This window comes from Aythya ferina (genome assembly GCF_964211825.1).
Source record: "Aythya ferina genome assembly, chromosome: 10".
In the NCBI taxonomy this organism is placed as follows: Eukaryota; Metazoa; Chordata; class Aves; order Anseriformes; family Anatidae; genus Aythya; species Aythya ferina.
This window is the reverse complement of record NC_140306.1, coordinates 5,788,021-5,808,954: the sequence shown is the minus strand read 5'-3', so window position 1 is coordinate 5,808,954 and position 20,934 is coordinate 5,788,021. Positions and strand designations below refer to the sequence as shown.

The 20,934-nt window shown below is 39.5% G+C and overlaps 1 protein-coding gene across 2 annotated transcripts in view; it reads right to left on the bottom strand.

Annotated features, from left to right (window-relative positions):
- The window catches only part of SUCLG2 (succinate-CoA ligase GDP-forming subunit beta), a 112,738-nt gene extending 92,451 nt beyond the window's left edge, over window positions 1-20,287 (bottom strand). For both annotated transcript variants that reach the window (XR_014696397.1, XM_084530756.1), the window contains exon 1: window positions 20,131-20,287. Coding sequence is in view for 1 of the 2 variants with exons in the window: in XM_084530756.1 (XP_084386882.1) it covers window positions 20,131-20,214 (84 nt within the window). In the remaining variant the exon portion in view is untranslated. The remainder of the gene's footprint in view (window positions 1-20,130) is intronic.
- Window positions 20,288-20,934: the final 647 nt, after the last annotated feature.

Below are 20,934 nucleotides of genomic sequence, written 5' to 3'. Positions count from 1 at the left end.
TATCCTAATGAAACTTTATACTGAAAACAAAAACCTCCCCGCTGAAGTCTTTCAATAATGCATGCCCTTTATCACAGTGCTAGAATTTTAAATGCTGCACTGTAACAAAAGCAAACTTCTGTCTGCTCTGCTTGGTTTGAAACATAACACAAGATTGAGACATAAAGGAAATACAAAACACATTGTACAAAACACAAGCTAAAATGCACTTTCAGTTTGTATTTCCCTATTGCCTGTGTTAGGCTCCAAGAGGTATCACTTGATGATCACTTCCACAAGGGAGTAACATGAGGAGCCGAGAGCAGCCCTGAAGGTCAATTCCAACCTCACCTAGAAACGGGATAAGGGATTCCAAGCAGAAGTCCTTACTTGGATGCTGGAAGATTTGAAACAGAGTAAGTCTACACGGAACTTGATAGCACTTTTTAGTTTTATTTGTAAACCTTATAAATTCAGTTCTTTATTTTTGTGTTATGCAATCTCATTTCCCACGGGGCCACAAAAATTTTGATTACTCTGTTTATAATTTAAGAACAAGTCTTCAAAAGTAAGGTATTATTCACCATGTAGAAAAATAAATCTTAGTTTCACACAGGTTATGTTATTCAGCTGATGTAAATCAGATAAACCAAAAGAAATTAATCTTATTTTGGGGTAGACTTGTGTTCCTGTTACTTGACAAAAGTATTTTGAAACAATTTGTTTTCAAATTTCCTGCTCGGATAAGGATTAAATAGTTAGGAGCTTGCAATACTGCACTGTGCATCAACTGACACCTGTGGTGTTAGCTCAAACCAGCAAGGTTTAAGTGATAAAAATCTCTGAAGGACTTCGTTCTATACTACAGACTGCAAAGGGTCACCGCTTAATGAAGGCCACTGCTGATAACTCACAACATGTGACAGGTAACAGAGCAGAAAAGCAGCCAAAACTCTGTTTGCTTTATGAAGCCTGCAACCAGCTCTGGTCTCTGCTACCCTCCTGGCGTGTTACAGGAGCTCATGGTGCAGGTACACATTCTCCAGGTGTAAAATGGGTATAACTCAGTGCTCCACAATGATTCTCTCCGAATCACTGCTGAGACATTAAAAATTATGTTACGTATACACACGTAAACACACATGCATACAGGGGTCTGTTCATGTACAAGAATTAGGCAAAGTTAAGAAACCATGGGAATACATGTATTTATTCTGGAAATAACGAACCAGACAGGTTTGAGGAACACTGTCAGAAGTAAGAGCAAAATTCATTTGAAAGAATTAGCAAAGCTGTCCTAAGGGTAACAAAAAAAAACTGGCCATAAAATTTGGTACAGAGAAGCCAGCAAACATAAGGCTAGTAAGCAAGTACATTTTTTCCTATCTTCCTATAGTTTATGGTTCTTAGAGAGACCATCTTCCTGAAGGCCAACTGAAGACTTTCAATCAAGGCTTCTGACAAAAGACAAACTCCTGGTTGTGAAAGAGGCACTTGATAAAATGAGTTAGTACAGCCTACCACTGCATAACAGAGCTCAATGCATTGAAGAAACCAACAAAGTTTGTATTAGAAGCTCTGAAGAGCAAGGAATATAAAAAAAATGCTTTAAAGCCCTTGCAGCATACAACCATACGTCTTGCGAAGAGTGAGCAAAATAAAGCAGTTATAAGAGATGAAAAAGCAAAAGCCTTGAATCTGAAGATGACTACTCTTTCAAGACTATCTTGAAAACACAAAACAGCTGTAAACACACACGTTTAAAGCTTAAGGCACGCACAAAAAAAAAATGACTGTAAGATGTTAGAAATGTGAGTAAGCAGATGATTCCCTGAACTAATTCTGAGTTCAAAGATGTTTTCATTGCAATAAATGTCTGAAAGATTTAAGAGGGGCAGCAATAAAAAGAATCAGTACAAGAATCTTGAAAAATCCTTGCCAGATGAAGTTCTCACCCCTCTCAAATACATTTACACCAAGCAGTCACAAGAATTTGAGATGGCCTTGAAATACTTTAAGCTTCTTGGGCATCATAAATTTCCATGCATCCAACACAGAAATATATACCCAGTGTACACCCAGCTGACAGTAACACAGCTACTGCACAAAGGTACAGCCTTAAAGACAGCCTAGGCAAGAGTCTACAAAGGAAGAAAGCTGTTTCCCAGGCCTACTTTTCTATGGGCAGCTGTAACCAACCCTTTCCCCCAGCCATTTTTTAACTGACATTTTTACTTCTCTGCATGTTAACTACAATTCCTATTAAAAAAATCTAAGTCACTCCAGTGAGCCTAAATAACTGGAAAAAAAAATCCAGACAATATGTTTTCAGACTGGAACAAAGAAGAATTCAAACTAAGAATTTCAGTTGTTTAAAAGCAAGTTCTTATTAAAAGGACAAAATAAGTAACAACCACAGCTCTACTGAAAACTTCCAAGAGATCTTATATTACTACAATGAAAAAAAAATAGCTTTTATATGACCTTTCTTTGTATGTTGTCTGTTTGTATACACAGTATAGATGGAGATAAACACTAGCTTGAGAATCATATATGCGAGGTAAGTTGAAAGGGAGTTTCTTCTTTTGTTTTAATCACAGGCAGAGGCAAATAAGCATTAAAAATAAATGAGCTTATGAAAATAAGAAAAAGTCAGTACTGATACACACATTTTTATATAATTTATGATTTTATATAATTTTAGAAAGTTTTAAAGATGAATTAAACTCTTCCTAGTAGGATAATTCTTAAAGATTAAATTTCTAATATAAGTGTTTATCAAAGAGACTAATACACTTAAATAGGGCTCTTTTACAACTGATAACTTTCCCTTAGAGCCTGACAACAGCATCAAAAACCCGAGAACTAAAATAAGTGGGATCAAAGGCCTCAACTGAACAATAAAATGAAGTAAGATGAAGACAGAATTATTTGATCAAGTACAAGTTTCACACTGGGTTCTCTCCTGATGGATGGATTTATTTGGCATTTTCTACAAGCACAAGGGATTCATGTTTGGTGTTCCCCTCCAATCTCCCTTTACCTCTCCACCTTCCCAGATTTTGGTTGCTAGTCAGAATCACGCTACTGTAGACCAAAGGTGTAGAAACAGATGAGGATTTTGAAAGCACTGTTACTAGTAATTGAGTATTGTTCTCAACAAGTCTTCTGTTCAGTTAACTTCTTTACACACACAGATAACGTGAGTTTGGTCCAATCACATATGTACAGTGCTACCAAAATCAGTGTCACAGGCATATAAAGAAGTTAAATGTCTTTTCTTGACCACCTTAATAACACAAGATGTTTTACATTGTAATGGTTTATTGACTAGTGCTAGAGAAAAAAATTGATCGCTCCCATAACCTGCATAATCTCTTATTTTACACCAGTTTGTTTGTTTGGGTTTGTTTTATATAAAATACTAAGGACCCTACATGAATACTGTATTTGGAAAGCAGTCAGATTAGATTCTTCTACTACTCAGTTTGCCATTTCTGGAGCTGGCAAGAAAAAACAATTTGCATTATTTGAATAATATGGGCTAAATAACATAAGACAGTTAAATTGGAGATGAACTACAACAGAGGTATCTTTGTCCATATATATATAATATATATATATATATATATATATATATATATATATATATATATATAAAATATGCAATGGTAGGTACTCCTATGTGCAACATCTTTCAGGTGACCCTGGAGATGGCACTCAAAAGACAACAGGATGTCTCTCTTCTTTAAAAGAAAAATAAAACAAAACAAAAAAAAAACAGGAGAAGTTGTCTTCGTATTCACCAAAAAGCATACAAGTTGACGTTAACTACTTAAGCAAACTCTGCTCAGAAATACATGTCCCATGTATCCACAGAACAAGAATATCATCAGCAATGCAAGGTTCAAACTAGACTATGATATTTCTTCCTTATCTGAATGTGGATGTTTTTATTGTAGGGTTTATTTGTTGTGGCTTTTTTTTTTTTTTTTTTTTTTTTTTTTTTTTTTTACTCCCTTGCCTCCCTGGTGAGACCACTAAATTTATTTAAAAAATTGCTGTTTCATACTTAATCCCAAGTGGAATTATATTGGCTAAACATTTACATTGATTAAGTACCTTCCCACATCAAGTTCAGTGATCAAGTTTAGACAATTTATCTAACAAAAAACTAACCTCAAAGACATAGTACTTAGCAAATCTTTTCAGGCCAAATCATGTACTTTTGGAAAATGCCGAATACAATCAGCACTATTAAAAAATAACAAAATCACCACTCAGCAGATTTCTGGTATAATTGAATATCCCTCGACACAACTATATAATTTGAGCAGCTCTACTGTTTACATTAACCTAGCTTAATGCATATTATTGCACCAATATTAAAAGCAAGGCACACTTCAGTGACATCCAACACCCCATTTTCATTCATGGTGAATGCCAGTATTAACAACATGAAACAGAAACGGAGCTCTTAAAAGCACATGACACTGAAACTGGTCAGATAAATGCAGATTACCTTCTTCTCCCTCTGCTGCTCCACTGAAGTAATGTAGCTGTGCTAATTAATAGATCCTGGGCCAGTATTAAACAGCTCTATCAATGCAAATTATCTCTGGATAAGTTATACTATATACATTTGACATATAATTTACAAGTTCTGTAACTATGGATTATTTTGTAACTGTTATACTGAACAGGTCAAGTAGGGAGCAAAACTGGAGTGTTTATGGACAAGTCTTTTAGATGAATCCTGTAACAAAAACAAAAATAAGTGCGTTTAACATACGTTACCTAAATTAAAAGCAGCTAACCAAAAATCTATTCGCTTACCCAACATATTCTGCAGCATTCTAGTTTATTTGATTTTTATGCTCTGACCTAAAGTACAATTCCAAGCTCATAGGAAAGAAAACAGATACACGGATGACAATAATGAAACACCATACCAGTCATCAATATAAGAAATAAACTTATTGTATTTATTGACATACAACTGCTGTAATTGACAAAGTTGTAGCAGAAGTTCCTATAAAAAATGAACTTATTTACATTTGCTGGCAGCGCTGATATAAAAAATAAGTATTAGTGGAGTTGGTCTGACAAAAAAAAAAAAAGAAAAAGCGCACTACATTGAACAGAGTTTACCACAAACTTGAGTCACAAAACGCAAACATACAGAAATTACTCCTCTTTGTTCTGTGCAAGATTGAATATTTCAAGTATGAAAGAAAATGGAAAGACTCGTGGTAAGAGTGATTGTCGTTAAGGTCTGCCATGTCAAGTCAAACCACATACCCTCTTCTGTCCAAAGGTAACTAATGCCATAGAGTTAAATATATATTACAAAAAAAAAAAAAAAAAAAAAGGATGAAAAATGTCCTTCCTAGGGAATATCATCTTGGCTCCTATAAATCAAGTATTTCAAACTTCTAAACCAGGAGCTGGCACCTAGACCACCTTATTTAAAAGCTGGAGAGGAACCTATCTTCCACCCGCATCCCAGATTGCTGACTTTAGATTGGTCTGAGCAGAGACCAGCAACTTCATCCAACACTGGGCATTTTGATCAAAACATCTATGTAGGCTTCTGAAATTTATTTATAGGCTAGGTCATGCAATTAATTTTATCCTTGAGGACAAAGCCTTGAATATTTTCCTGACAAAAACACTTCCCACACTTTTCTCCGTAGCAATTAGGAATTGCTTATTTCTTGTTAAAATGTGTATCAGAACACTGTAAACAATCTTAAGTGCTGTTGTTGAAAATCTCCCACAGGTAGAGCAGAAGACCTTTCAAGAGTTAAGCTCCCCTCCAACCTGTTTTTCCATATGAATGGGAACTCACTTGAACTGAGTTAGAACAAAGGCACCACACTAACTCCAAAGAACAGTTAGAGACCTTTGGGTCCCTGATTTACCTCTCAGAATAGACCACACAAGGCACCTGGCTCAATAAAATGCAGCAGGCCTCAGTCTCATAAGAGAGGAAAAAAAGAGACCACATTTCCAAGTTCTTTAATCAAAATGCTGTAGCCATTTTGATCAATAAACTGCAAGGGTAATTTACTGTTTTCTACCACTGAACCGTGCACTCACTTTTCAGAAAGAGATCTGTCACTGCAATTAAGGTTTATGTGATGCAAATTACAATCAAAAAAAATAATAAAAAAAATCACAGAATCATACAGGTAGGAAAACACCTTTAAGACCATCTTGTCCAACCTTTAGTCACGAAATACGCCACCACATCATTGTTTAATAAAGCTAGGCAGCCTGTTCTGGGTAATTCTGGCTATTCCTAACAGCTCTGACTCATTGAAGCAAGGTGTTCATGTTAAATAATTAGGTAATTCTCTTTGTATGCACAAGAAAAAAGTAGAAAAATTGGTGGCTTGTTTATAAAACCTGTACTAAAGCAGTTAATATTACTAGAACTTCAACTGGAAATTGTTTACAAAAATGAGACAAACAGTTGAGAGCATGGCCAAGAGTTTCAAAATTTTAAGTTCTATTTAAGTAAGCAAATTTAAAGTTTCCAAATAGTGAAACAGGCAACTTAAATGTCCGTATTAGTGAAAATCAAGTTGCTACCTTGAGTGAATAAATCTTGATAGCAAAGCCTGAAGTTAAATCCTATTTCAGAAAATCTTTGCCCAACATTGCCTTAATATCGTTTTTCAATTACCCAAAAGAGCTTATTCAAAACTGAGCATTCTGTAGTCTCTGAAATCACTAATCCGCCCTTAAGTCATGCTTACACTGAAGGAGAAGTGTATCAGCTCAATCCATAGGCAGTTTAGTGACATTTAAATAACAGCACACTTCAGCAATCAAACAATTGCTCCCTGCGTGCTCCTGAAAGCCAAGAAAACCAGTGCTGTGTTACACCTTTTACACCTTTCTGCCTCATGCAGTTCTCCAACCCAAGATGACATCAATGTAGACTTCACCACTGCTCTCCCCTATACTGCTGACACAGCCGTACAACCCCTAGAGCAGCCTGTAACAGCCGTGTATTTCTTGAAACAGAGAAGCCAAGGTGCTTGCTGCTACAAGGCTGCACTTTCCCAATTCTGCTCAGCAGCCCTGGGACCAACAGCTCCTGTGCCCTCCCACCTGAGCCTGAAGAGGAGAAAATCCAGCAGGAGGCTTCCTTTGCTGCTCACTTTACTCCGTGAACCAATGCACCAGGTGAAGCAGAGCCATAGAAGGGATGCACCAGGAGCATGGCACTGGGGACAGAAGGACACTGACAGCAGCCTGCCCTTGTCCCCAGGGAGCAGGGACATCACCTGCACCACCTCCTGCAAGCCAAATCTGGGAAGAACAACATGAAACTACATGCATGGCACTCAGCTGCATGTCTCCTGAAGCAGTTACTCAAATTCACTGCACAGTTCATTGTAGAGAAGAGTAACACTTCAGAAAACCTATAGTTCAGAAGTCGACGGTTTTAAACAGGATTTTTTATTTTTACATTAGGCGTTCGTGTCATCATTTTAATCCTAGCTCATGCAATCAAAACAAAGCACTTAGTTAAATCTTCCCCTGAAGATTTCCACATAGTTCACGGAAAAGCCAATTTCTCTTGTCAAGTTGCAAGGTTCTTTTAATAGGAGCCGCTGCAAACCAGAGATAGGGAGGCAGGAATCACAGCACATCCCAGCATGAAACATCAAGATGGTGACAAATACCAAAGAAATAAAGGGAAGAGCTTTCCTGAACGAGTAACATCAAATTGAGAAACTGAAGCTATTTTAACGGAAAAGCTACAGAGGATATATTTAGTCATCCTATCTGTTTTAGTTAAGGAAATCTACCTTTTCTTGCATCGCCGGGCAACAGTGATTATTCTAATGCGATGTAACAAGGCAAGGATATAAAGTACAGGTTACCAGCCTGTAAATAACAAAACAGGCTAGAAACTAATAAATGCCAGCTGACTTCACCTGCCTGTTGAGGAACAGGCAGTCACCAATTACTAATAGAATGAGAATTTGTTTGTTTAATAATTATGCTAATTTATTGAAGTTTTATTAGACAGGTACACAGGCAGTATTGACAAGTTCCATAAAGCATTATAAAGCATGGCTGACTTACTTCAAAACAAATTAAAACAGAACGTACTGCACGCTATGTAAAGGAGCAATGAAAGCCTGGTAGAGTGAATGGTCATGATCAGCTCAGAAATGGGTACAATTCCAGGACTGCATGGACCTAAAGATCTCCTGCTGCAGCACAAAGCTCCATACACATGGGAACTCATGCCCTGAGATCCTGAACCTCATGATCCCAGGAGAGAGCACAAACCGCCGTGCTTCACAACCTCTTGCAGAGGCATTTTCTAACCCAAGTCTGCCCTAGCAGACTACTTTCTGTTTGGGAAACCCTCCACTACATATCCTGAGCTCAGCACTACTGAGCTCTGCAGGGCACAGTTTGAAGGACTCAGATTAGGCACTCCAAAGAATACGATGCCTTGTGTTTTCCACACAATCACCTATGCCACATTTTTTTTTCCTGCTACTAATAAATTTCTAACCTACCTCCAGGAACAGCGTAGTGGAAGATTGTCCATGTGCAGATTTAGTGCAGTGCAGCATGGCCCTGCAAACAAAAGGAGCTATTCAGCTTTCAAATCAATTCCTCCTGGGGGGGCAGAGGGGGTGGCACGTGTAATTTCTCCTTTTACCTCTTAAGAATGAGGTAAATAGTTCCTAAATTAACAAAATATTATTTGCTTGTAGTGACTATTTTCTTGAGTGAAAAAACAGTATCTGTCAATTTGTAATCATTTAATCACACACAGGAGGAACATCAGGAGCATGTCCATCAGTTTCAAAGTGGCTGCCTGCTGTCAAGGCTTTCTTTGCTACATCCAGCTCCTTCCTTAAAACCCACCTTCTGAATCTTTCCACAGCAGCCCCAACCCAGAACTGAATTGTTTTGCTGTGCTCTAAAATTTGCCACAAATAGCGGAAGAGCTCCAGAAGACAGCACCAAACTAGTTCACCTATTACTCACCATTTTGAAACTTGGCTTTACAAAGCCAAATAGATTGGCTTTGAAAAGCTCCTGGGTAAATACTATTCCATTTAATCTAAGTCATAACAATACATACATAAAAAAGGAAGTCCTCTTGTTTTAGAGGCATCTCAGTTATGTCCCGAATATCTCACAGTATTGCAGACAAAATGGCAAGTTATATTTCAGCTCTGCCAGCCTTTAAGTAAATGCATTCTGGGCTGGAAATTTTTTTGTTGTTGTTTTAAAAAGACCATAATGTCTCCCTCAATAGTTGTCCTGAATGTTCCTGATAGCTCTCTACTAAAAGAAACCTTTTCAGTCCAAAGGTTCCCAAACATTTTTCTCTTTACCCTTCTGTCTTATGTTCTTTTGATTTTTACCTTGCATGCCTTTTTGTCCTTTTATAATCACCCGCTGCAAACTGAATGATCCCAAGCTTAACTTCCGCGTTCCCTTAGAAATACCGCGGCACAGTGTGGTGTTCCTACAATGCACAGCTCATTTGGGCCATTAGCTCAAGAAAGAAAGAAACTACACAATTATGCTCCAATGTGCCTTTAAATCACATTTATAAACTCAGCTTTCTGATTTATCCCTCTGTTTATTTCTCATGCAAGGAAGCAGAGACAAGAACGAACTTGAAGCAAGTCCTTCACTCATTGCAGATTTAAAGCCTCCAGTAATGATTATACTTTATAGACTTATTTGCAGCTTGCTTACACACAGGGATTTTGACAGCTATTCTGTAAATACACTCTCCCACCTACTAAGCTCCATTGTAAACTACCAGGAACATGCACAGGGTCAGACTTGAGCTCCTTCTGTCACAGTTGTTCTCCTTATCTCATAAAACCAGAATCTGAGCCCACATCCTTGTGCACTACAAGGCAGATTTTAGCAGCTACCACCTGGACAATCATTCTGCATGTCTGGGGACGTGGTTTTTTGAGGACTGCAGTCCTCAAATACCAAAGGAGATGGTAGAAAGGATGTCTTCTTCAGCAGTCAGACCCTGACCTCAGTGCTCTATTTCCCATACTTTGCCAGCCTGTTCATCAGTTGTTCCAGTGAGGCAGCCACAGGTTCACCTCCGAATTAAGGAGGACATTGCTAAATCCTTCACAATCCCGCAGCACAACATAGGGGAGCATCAAGGCCTCAATTTACATACAAACACAAAAACAGAAATTGCAGCAAATTAAGTAACAGCATATTTTAGACACAAGTTCTCCAATGCATCCTGCTTAGCATATAAAGGCTGACTGAGCAGAGCTGAGTATGCTCAAACCCCACCAAAGTTCAGCTGAGCGGTCAATCATTAACAACTTCTGAAAACAGAGCCCAAATATGGCAGGCTCCTTATTCTACGAGATTACACAAACACTTTCTGGTTTGAATTACACATTTAAAGCCACAGAAGAAGTAGGATGTCAACAACACAAAGCCCATAGACCAGTCAAAGGGGCAAACAGCTGCGCACTAGGTAGGGAACATGCCCCCTGCTGACTTCAGAAAACATTTGAAAAAAGCCTGTTGCATTCTTTAACCAAACTTTGTACATCCACGTATGCCCAAGACGCAAGCAGACGCTCAATTTGCAGAGCCTTTGCTTGGGTAAAAGAACCAAGAATATGAATTCACAGACTCAATTTCTCCTTTTGCCAACGTACTAGCTATCAGCAGCATTGTTTTGCGTTAGTAATTAATTTTAGTCAAATTATTCCAATTTTGCTTATTTAAAACTTCAAAGCTTTCAGAGAAGCATACTTTCTGGACCTGAAAAATAACGGCTTTGAAGTATCTGATGAAAATAAACTTATTGCCATATACAACTGGGTGATTAGTTGCAAAAAAATACTGGAAAATACTACTTACCTTTGCAAATGAAGTAAGACTGTTGGTGATACGCATTACTTACCTAGATAGGGAAGCGTGCTACCTTTTCTACGTAAGTCAGAAATATTCATTTATTTTGAATATCTTAAGGGGAAATTTCATATTTCTGCTCTCGCCCTATGAAGTGTTTAACTTCCTAATTTTTTTTTTTTTTTTACAAGTTTTAAATTATATTTTAATGCAACTATGAAGAACTGCTTTACATATTAAATATAACTAAGAAAAAATAGCTCAAAATATTTTACCATCAACCACGAGCTATAAGGATATATGCATTTTTTATATGTCTCATCCTAATTAAGCTTCCTGAATAATTAGGAAACTCAAAGCATGGTGAATAGGTTGATCAGAAACTTTCCTGAACTCCTGACTCAAGTAATCATATCCATCAAAAAAGCTTTTCACACCTGCTGTGCCCTGGAAGAATACCTTCTCACGTGTTAGGAATCGCTGATATTTTAAGGAAAACACCAATAACGTGTAGGTTTAGACAGTCTGAGCTCTACTTCTCCTCGTAGAGAAGCAAATATGAAACATAATCACAGTTTTTGTTCCAGCTCTTCAATACTTGCAGCCAAATCATCATAATTTCCATGCTACCTAATTATGTCATCATATAAGATTATGACTTTGAGCGCTAAGCAGCGTAACACTCCCAAGCAATAAACATGCAAATGTCCACAACGGTAGAAAAAGAAATATAAAAGTGTCTACACAAACAGATTCACTGCATGCCTAAGTCATACCTTGTTTAGCAAACTAGTGCAGAACTATCAGTAACAATTTCTAACCTGGAAGCACCCAAAAACTGACTGGTACACAGTTTTTGTTTAAATCGGAACGCTTCACCTTTTATTGTTAAAAACAACTTGATTTTAATTAGACTACTTGACTTAGATTGATACGAAGCAAATGTAAAGGAACAAACATGCAAGAGGAAGACAGCTTTCTGGCTGCTGGGGCACAGCCACAGAGAAACCAGAACCTGTCACAGAATTATGAATGAAAGTATGCTTTTTAATAGAAAACCAAAGGTTATGAGCATTTTTCCTTACTTTGCAAGTAATTTTTTTTAATAATATTTTTTTCATAATTCACACTGGAATTTCACCTTGCTGTCATCCTCAAACCTCAAAGCAAGTTTGGGACACCATGAACAGCATTATCTCTTCACCATCAAAGACTCTGACCTTAAAGTGTATTCCTACATTTCTAACAGCGCTGATCAAACAATCCAGGCAAGTGAAAGTCTATTTTAAGTCATCTTTAAAACAAAGTCATCTCTGATTTCTTGCCTTCTGGAAATGCAGGCGCGTTCACCGCCTGCGCTTGGCCATTTGGAATGATTGAGACTTTCAGACATGGGGAAGCGCAGCGTACAATAAAAGCTAATCAGCGAGCCAAGGGAGTAGGGGAGAGCAATCCTTCATCAGAAGCATGATCGTCGAGTAGCTCTTTAAAAACACAGCCTACCTGTGAGCTGATAGCATTAATCAGGCACTAAGTGATGGAGGTCACCAGCAAAGCTAACGTCGACCCAACGCGTCTGCTCATAAGAGAATGCAAAGTAATAACCATAGTATTCAAAAATCCAGTCTGTAGCTGGCCAGGAGACCCCCAGAGAGCCTTCTGCATGAGGGGACAAGGAGAGAAGCACCAATTCCGTGGGATTAGCAACTCAAACCCGCTCCTCCCAGCCCCAGGCTCCTCCATGACACAACACTAAGCAAGACATCCCAGATCCACCTCAAGCCTCCCACTGCTAAGCAATGGTCTCGCAATGCCCCATCCACTAACAGCAGTCTGCCCACTGATCTCGACCCACAGGCTCTCAGCTGGTTCCCACACATCCCATACGTTCTTACCTCATCTTCCACACCATGTTCAAAGCAAGCTCTAAACACCAGTTCCTCTAAATTTATGGCATCGCTGTAGACTATTTCAGTCTGAGCCATCTAACTGAAAAACAAATCCAGACCGAAACTCTGCATGAAAGAGCTCAATTAAATACATTCACTATTTCCAATGTGTTTGGAATGGCAGGGTTGAAGAAGCTAAATAATTTAAGTGAAAATAAATTTCTCATGCCATCTTCAGACCTTAAAAAGCTAAGCAAGTAAGCTGCTGATAGTAAGTATTCTGTTGCTTTTAATAGCACTTTCGTCTATAATTTTCATAGACAGAAATCTGTATCTTATCTTACCTATCACTTATCTATAATTTGCATATGTAATCTTTCCCATAACTGTAATTTCCCAGACACTTTCATACCAATATTATACAGGAGCAACTTTTTGTTGTTGTTGCAAGGCAGTAACTGCTTTCTTGGCTGCCACTAAATAAGGAGCTGTCAAATTAAACTGTTCTTTTGCCCATGGATCCCTCAGAGGATGATCTCAGAAAAATGAGACGTGAAGGGTTCAACTAGTAATTTCTGCTTGGTTTTTAATTTGCAGCTCCAGAATTTTTAGTCAAAAGCCTTGAAAAAGCAGACGATCCTACCAAACACGACCAGAAAGTCTCCCTTAACTCTTCATTCCTTGCAATTCCTACAAAACTTCTGCATCTCAGAAAGAATTTAGGTGGATGAGAGTTCAGCTCCAAAGCAAAGTAACTACAGTAAGAGTGATTCTCTCTCCTCCTGACACAAATTGAGACTATTGCTCATTGCTTATAGTCCTCAGAGTCTATCTACTCCTATAATACCTTGCCATTTTTCATCTTTCCCAGTTATTGCTCCCATGAGTTTGCTTATTGCTCCAGAAGTATTCTAAATGCTCACCGTACGAATGGGTGTTTAAAGTTGCTGCTACTGATGCTCTCAAAGTATCTATCCATTTTCAGACAAATAAAACCCTTCCATTTACAGTGTAATCAAACAAACAAAACTCTTGCTCCAAACTGAGTTAATGCCCACTGAATCCTGAAGGTCAGTATTGTGTCTTTTCTGCCTTAAGACAAGCAAATTATTAACTCAAAATGGCCAGAAGCTTTATAAAATGAGTGAGATGTTCACTCTACAAAGCCATAAAGAGCCCTGCAAAGTTGTACATTTATAATGCCTCTTGTACGAACTCATTTAACAGATAAAGACATGCATATAACCCTTAGTCTCTCCCTTGTAAATACCACAAATCTACAGCTTTTTATTACAAAAAGCAGAAAACAAAAATCTAAATCATTAATTATACAAAGATACAAATTATAGAGGCAAGTTTAAACTACTTTTGCTCCCCAGGGCCAATCAATAAAGCACCACTGCACAAATCAGAGACAAACTGGATGGACTGAAATTGATCTGTCACCGAGCACTAATGTGCAAGGTAAATAAACTACAATGAATAATAATGAAGCACTTACAAAATGTTAAGAAGGTACTTTTCTTAAATGAAACTTTTCAAGTGAAACAGCCCAACCCACATTTGTCCCCAGTAGGGACAGTGCCTTGAGCTTTATGAGTTTGGCTCCTAAGCTTATATGCTAATCAGATCATTACAGAACTAAAACAAAAGGTAATTCAATTTTGGAATACAGACTCTCGTAGTCTAGGAAACCTGTGAGCAGGCAGAAAGAGACCAGAAAGAAAAAAATCATGGGTAAATCTGCTCAACAAACCAGCTCCTTTTAGATAAAAGCGATACTGAAAAATTCTCATTTACTAAGTGTATTGTGTGCTATCAGTATATTTTAACTGAGGATTAAACAAGCGTAGTGACAAGTCAGTCAATAATTCCTATTTTCCAATTCCCTCAAAATCAACATTTAGTCATTAATCATAGAAGAACATCACTATCAGCTCAGTGTCACAAACAAAGACACACGAAAAAACACAAGCATTGGGCTCTTATTTTCTCATTTCCATTACCATATCAGCATAGGGCTTTGGCTTACAATTTAGAATCTGTCTTAAGTAACATCCAAACAACAGAGACTTGAAGAGCATCTATCCACCAGCACAGCATACTACCGCTACTACAGACTTCTTTACTATACTCCATCTCAGCTTCTCCTCATAGTTTGATGCCTATAGCTACTGTGTAATCTAGTTAAACTAAGATCAATAGCTCACCATTAATTATGGATCAATGTTTAATTATCATTCTCCAAGTTACTGTTATAAGCAGTTGCAGTGATAACATGATTTCTGTCTGTGCCCTGTATTTTATTAAAATGCTGAGGTGGAAGATGAGCATACAGTTCTGATACATAGATGGCTAGAAACTGGCTTCCTCAGGAGAGGAAATTAAAGAAGGGAATTTTCTGAAGAAAATCCTTAGGGTATACGCTCAAAGCTGCAGATTATAGTCTCAAACATGCACCGAAATATTGGACTGTCTGAGGCAATAATGAGCTGAGCTAGTCATTACTCATTGTGGTCCACTGCAACAAAAAGAATAAATCAGTAGGGGTTAAGTAATCCCAGAACTCTACCTGTAAGTGAGTCTCCAAGACCAGTGCAGGAATCATATCTCTAGGCACTAAATTTCCAACTTTTGCTGAAAACGAACATTCAAAACAAGAGCGAGGGAAATATATTGGAAAAGTGATCTACTTTTAGGAACACTGAATGTTTGGTTTGTTAACACTCTTCGCACTCTTCCATATTCCCAAAGAACTTCTTCACCCTCCTGCATTCCTCATACTAGCCTTGTTGTTTAAGACAAAATACATATAAAAAAAAAAAAAAAAAAACACCACGCAAACAGACAATTATTCCAGGGAAAGAGAAGAACAGAAGAAAACCAGATGAAGACACCAGACCTACAAAGGAAACGGAGTTTGTCTACTGACACTTAACTAGCACCTGAGGAGGCCAATCAATGAAAAAGCACTTTTATGGCAAAAACTTTAATTAATCCTACATATACCCAAGCACAGTAAGGAGTATCTTTAGGTGAACTGATTGGGCATTCGGATGGAATGTAGGGAGGAAGGATTTACTTATCCACAGACAGGTTTAAGAACATGGGGGTCCCAGCTAATTCTCAGACAAATGTCATATTCATGAAGCCTGTCTGTTTTTTTTTCAACCTAATTAACCCTATCCCCTGAATATATTTAGATGAAGTACAAAGACTGGCCAATGAAAGCTGCAAAGTGCAATCGTTTTCTACTTCTAGATAATGCTGTGAATATTGTGCTAGAGCCATACTGTTTCTAAGACAAAAGATCCAACAGTATAAAGCTACTTAAATAAATTAAACCAGTCTTAACATTATGTTTACATTTTTTATTTCCATCCCCAAGAAGGATTCAATAACCACATGTTTAACAGAAGAGCCAGGAAGAAGTGTGCCAGACTGCTGTTCTGCTTTGGCACTACAGTTTTGCCTACAGTTTGAAGAGGACTTTGCAGATGTTTTTCTTAAGCATATTTGAACCAAACACCTAACCATTTGTGAAAGTCTGAGGGTCATGTACTGCTGCCTCTGAATGTAAAACTTTAAAAATTATAGCAAAGCTGTCAACCAAAGAAAGGCAAATCGAGAAACAGGCTGAACTTGAACCTTCATCAACTTCTAACAACTTAACATAAATACAAGAAAAGAACAAAAATACTGGCATTGGAGTAGCTTCTAAAGTCATGAATTGCAAGTTACTTCAATAATATTCTCTGTTGCATGGAAGATCATTAGCTTCACTTACTGCTGATACCTTCATAACAAAGACAGAACTTCCTCTGTTCAGCATTAACGAGGCTTCACGGGTTTTCAAGTTTAAGAACTGAAAGCATCTGCAGTGAACTAACTTCTCTATTTTTAAGCTATTGAGAATTCAGCAGATTTTAAAACAGGAATATTGTTCCATCCCATCTTTTTAGTTTATTCTCATATTTTCAACATCCGTGAAATTTGGAAATGTTACGGTAGGATGGAGGACGGTTTTGAAGACTAGGATAGGGTTGCATAATGCTGGCTGTATCTGCTCACTATATTAGAAAACTGGAGTTACCTTAAGCATTTTGTTATGATTCTGATTTAATTGTTTCTTATTTATATTCATCGCTGAAATCCACTGCATCTGAAGCTATTTTGAAAACACAGCATTCTCCCAAAGGGCCCAATCCAACTCCCATTCAAATAAACAGCCTTCAATGGAACCTATTTGTTGCTAGCCAACAAGATTGAATTCTGCTGCAGAGTGGTCCCTGGAGCGTTTGTCACAGCTCTTTACAAATATTGCTCCAGTAAGAGCAGGTCTAAATACGCTTGTCCACATGCACTGCAGACAACTGAAATCTATCTTTTATCTTCTTGAAACACTTGGTCAGATTTAAACTCCAAGAGCACAAAGAATTGAAACTATCAAGAATATAAAAAGTAAAAAGGAGTAAAAAAAAAAAAAAAAAAAAAAAAGTTAACAGTTATAAAATGGTAAAATGCCAAAGGCAAAGCTGAAAGATGATAAAATATTTCATTGGATAAGATCAAGTACTATTTATTCTACTCTTAATATAAAGTTACACAGAAAAATCTTTGTTCATGTCAGTTACTACAACAGCATACAACCAAACTTCTCAAAACTACAAAACTATAGTTTCATTATAACTATGTACAGCATAATCAGTTTTGAAATAAGTAATTTTGCAACAAAGTGTACAAACACCACGCCAATAATAAGTCATCAGGCTTATGAGGAAAGATTTTAAATCTCACCAGGCATCTGCTCACACGGGGTTACGAAAACAGAGGGCACTGGATTAGAAACAAAACTGATCCGCAAATCAATACTGCAAATCAAGGCAACACTGTCTTGCCTCAGTATGCAAAAAGAACACAACCATCTCCTGGCACCAGCTCACCAACAATTGACTAAGCAAACGCACAACTTGTCACACAATTGGAGCTTGGCAAATGTGAAATAAAGTACACGCTCACAGAAGAAACACTTAACTTTTAACTTAAACTTTTTAACCCTGTTTTTTCTTGCTGATATCCTTGCTGTATGGAGGACCCTCATCTGTGAAAAGAACACTGTGATAGATTAATTTTTTCGTCCTCAAAGCCTATTTACCATAAAAGAGCAAAAAAAGAAAAAAAAGTATTGGTATAATTTCTGGTCTGAAAAAAGTTAGTGAATGATCCAAATTAGAACAGTTATTTCAATGGCAGGCCTCTCTCACTCTCAGGTTCTTCATCCTACTTTGTAGCACCATAGGATCTGGACTCAAATTGTACACTGAGTAAGGTTTGTACTTTGAAGTCCGAGATGGAGGAGGTTAGCAGATGACTTTAGATGGGAACTCTATAACACAGTACTGCAAAAATGAAGAGCTTTCTACAGGAAAAATGTTTCACTTTGAAATTAAAAAAACACTTTGTTGTCATACAGTATTAATTGGGTTCTTTGAAAACAGTTCGATTGGAAAGCATAGATAGATCTTATAATAGATCTTGGTAGATCTATTAACTTATTATTATCTCTTATTATCTGACAAAATTCAGAAACAAAGTGTCATTTATTATATGAGAACAATAGTTCTATTTCAAAAGTAACACACAAAAAAGTTTAAAAGGTTGGCCACCTTAATATCCTACTGATCTTGAGAATCTGAGCTGACATGCCCTACGAAGATGCTCCCATCACAGCCCTACAGAAAGAGTAAGGACGCATACAAAACCAGACAGGTTAGCTCTGGGCTTCTTATTGTGTTCTGACTTAAGTCAGAGGTACTGAAGTAGTCATGGCAGAAACCTATCTTCAACCATGTAAATCAGGAGCACCAAACACCTTGTTGGGACTGACAGGATTGCTAATCAGTGCAAACAGATTTAAATGTATATATACAAGCATTCATGTGTTTGTATACATACTTAAGTGCATGAATACAAACACGCATTCTGTGTTTATAAACATATAAACAAAATGGACCCGCACTACATCAGCTAGTCAATTGCAATGAATTGCCAAGCACTCCACCCACGGTTGGAAAAGGAGAGCTGGACATGAAAGATTTCAGACTTAAAACCAAGCTGGCTAACTTCCCTTGAGTTAAAAGACAATCTGCACAAAAGAAGATGCGCATCACGAGTTATGCTCAGCCCTGCACAGTGCTTTATCTGACAGCTGTCCCATGCCAGCAGACCCGAGCATCCCAGCGGCACTGGTGGAGCAGACCTGGCTAGGAATGAGCTCTGCTCGCTCAGGAGGCTTTTGCTTTCAGCAAAACGTTTACACTCAGGAGCGCGGACCCAAGTAAACTCCTGTGCAGCTGCTGATCTGATAAAGAGACCAAATAAAGAGGCTGGATGCCGAAGGCACCGGAGCTATCTCAAATGTACGTATCTCACTTTATCTTTGGCATTTTTGCTGTTCGGCAGTCAAGGTGAAAAAAGAACTCCTGCCACCGCTCAGAGGAGCTCCCTCCTTCGCACCCGCTCACCCCTGACCCCAAGGGAGGCCGAGCACCCACCTGTGGCCACGCAGGCAAAGCCCACGCCAGCCCAGCGGCGCACCCCGCGGCAATGCTGCCACCTGAGGGGCACCACCACGTGTTTTGATACACGATGTATTCCAGGCATGGCATCACCTACTTCTGCTGTTAATACACTTAAATTATTTTTAATTTTGAGGAAGGGGATATTCTGCAGCCATGCTGAGCAATGATTAAAAGGATTACGTTAAGCAGCATTGATACACTCTACACTTGCACTATGGAAAGTGAAAGTACCTCCTAAATTCCCAGGACCAACAGGCCATGCTAGAGCCTTCCAAAGACCATCTGAAGGAAACAGACATGTTCTGATACCATCATGTGCCCAAGGAGCGGGGTGGCACGGTGCCACTTCACCCCAACCAGGGATTGCCATGGCTGTAGCGCCGCTACCAACGCTTTGCCCCAACCCCGTAGGGCATATTCCCGAGATGGGGGCTTATTTGTTTATTTCCAGCCCTGCATACACTGCGTGGATTCAGGCTCAGCACATCTGGCAGCCGAAACCTGACTAGCAGCAGCCTGGGGAGCACGAAGGAGGCACGCAAAGGTCTCCTCCTCCCTCCGGCCACCAACGGGCGCTCGCTTGGCAGAGCCCCGCTCCGACGGGGCGGCTGCGAGGCGCAACCCCAGCCGGGCACCGAGGAGAAAGCAGCAGCAGCTTCTGTAGCCAGCGAGCAACGACTGGAGGGACGGAGGAAGCACGGCGCTTTCCCTAGAAGCTCCCAGCACGCCGGGTGCGGTGCCCGCCGCCCTCCCTCGGCGCCCCGGGGCCGTGCCTCACTCACCGGGCAGCCGCCCCGCAGGCGGGCGGATCGCAGCGCCAGGTCCCGCAGCACGGCCCCCGCCTGCTTGGCCAGGGGAGCCGCCATCTTAAGCCGCGCAGCCTGCCCGCCGCTGTCTCCGCCCTGTCCCGCTCCCCGGGCGGAAGCTTGCTCGGCCCCATGGGTGCTTCACGGCCCCGGAGGGGCGGAGAGGGGCCGGGCAGGGCGCTGGATGCGGGGATGGGTCCTTGCGGGGCACGGGGCCAAGGGGAGACAGGGGTGGGGGGGCGGTGAGGAGACGAGGGAAGGGAGGGAGGGAGACATCTTGGTGCTTGGCAGCTAGGGAGTAGCGGTGCGGGGCTGGGGCGGGAGGTCGGAGGAGAAAGAAGAAGAAAGAGAAAAAGGAGAAAGAGGAGGATGGAGAAGAAGTCGAAGTAGAGGATGCAGTGGTTGAGAGCGATGGGCAGCTAGGTAGCGTGGGCTGATGTTGCTCAGATGCAAGTGGTCACCTGCTGAGGTACTGCACTGTTGCTCCCCTTCTTTCATGATTAAAAGCACTTTAAAAAGATTAATGGGGAGTAGTAAATGAACTTATGCTAATAAGCCCTGATAAACCCTGCTGCGATGCAGCTGACTCTTAGTAGGTACTTTAGTCAGAACTCCAAGAGGTGCCTCAGTTCCTTCTTCACCCACGGGTAAAACCTGTTAGTTAACGCCAAAGCTGAATTCTGGCCCTCCTGGAGGACAGTCCATAAAATCGGAGCCCTGGTAGTTCGCATCTCATCATCTGGCTATAAAATCTAACACAGAACAGCTCCCAGGCTGGGC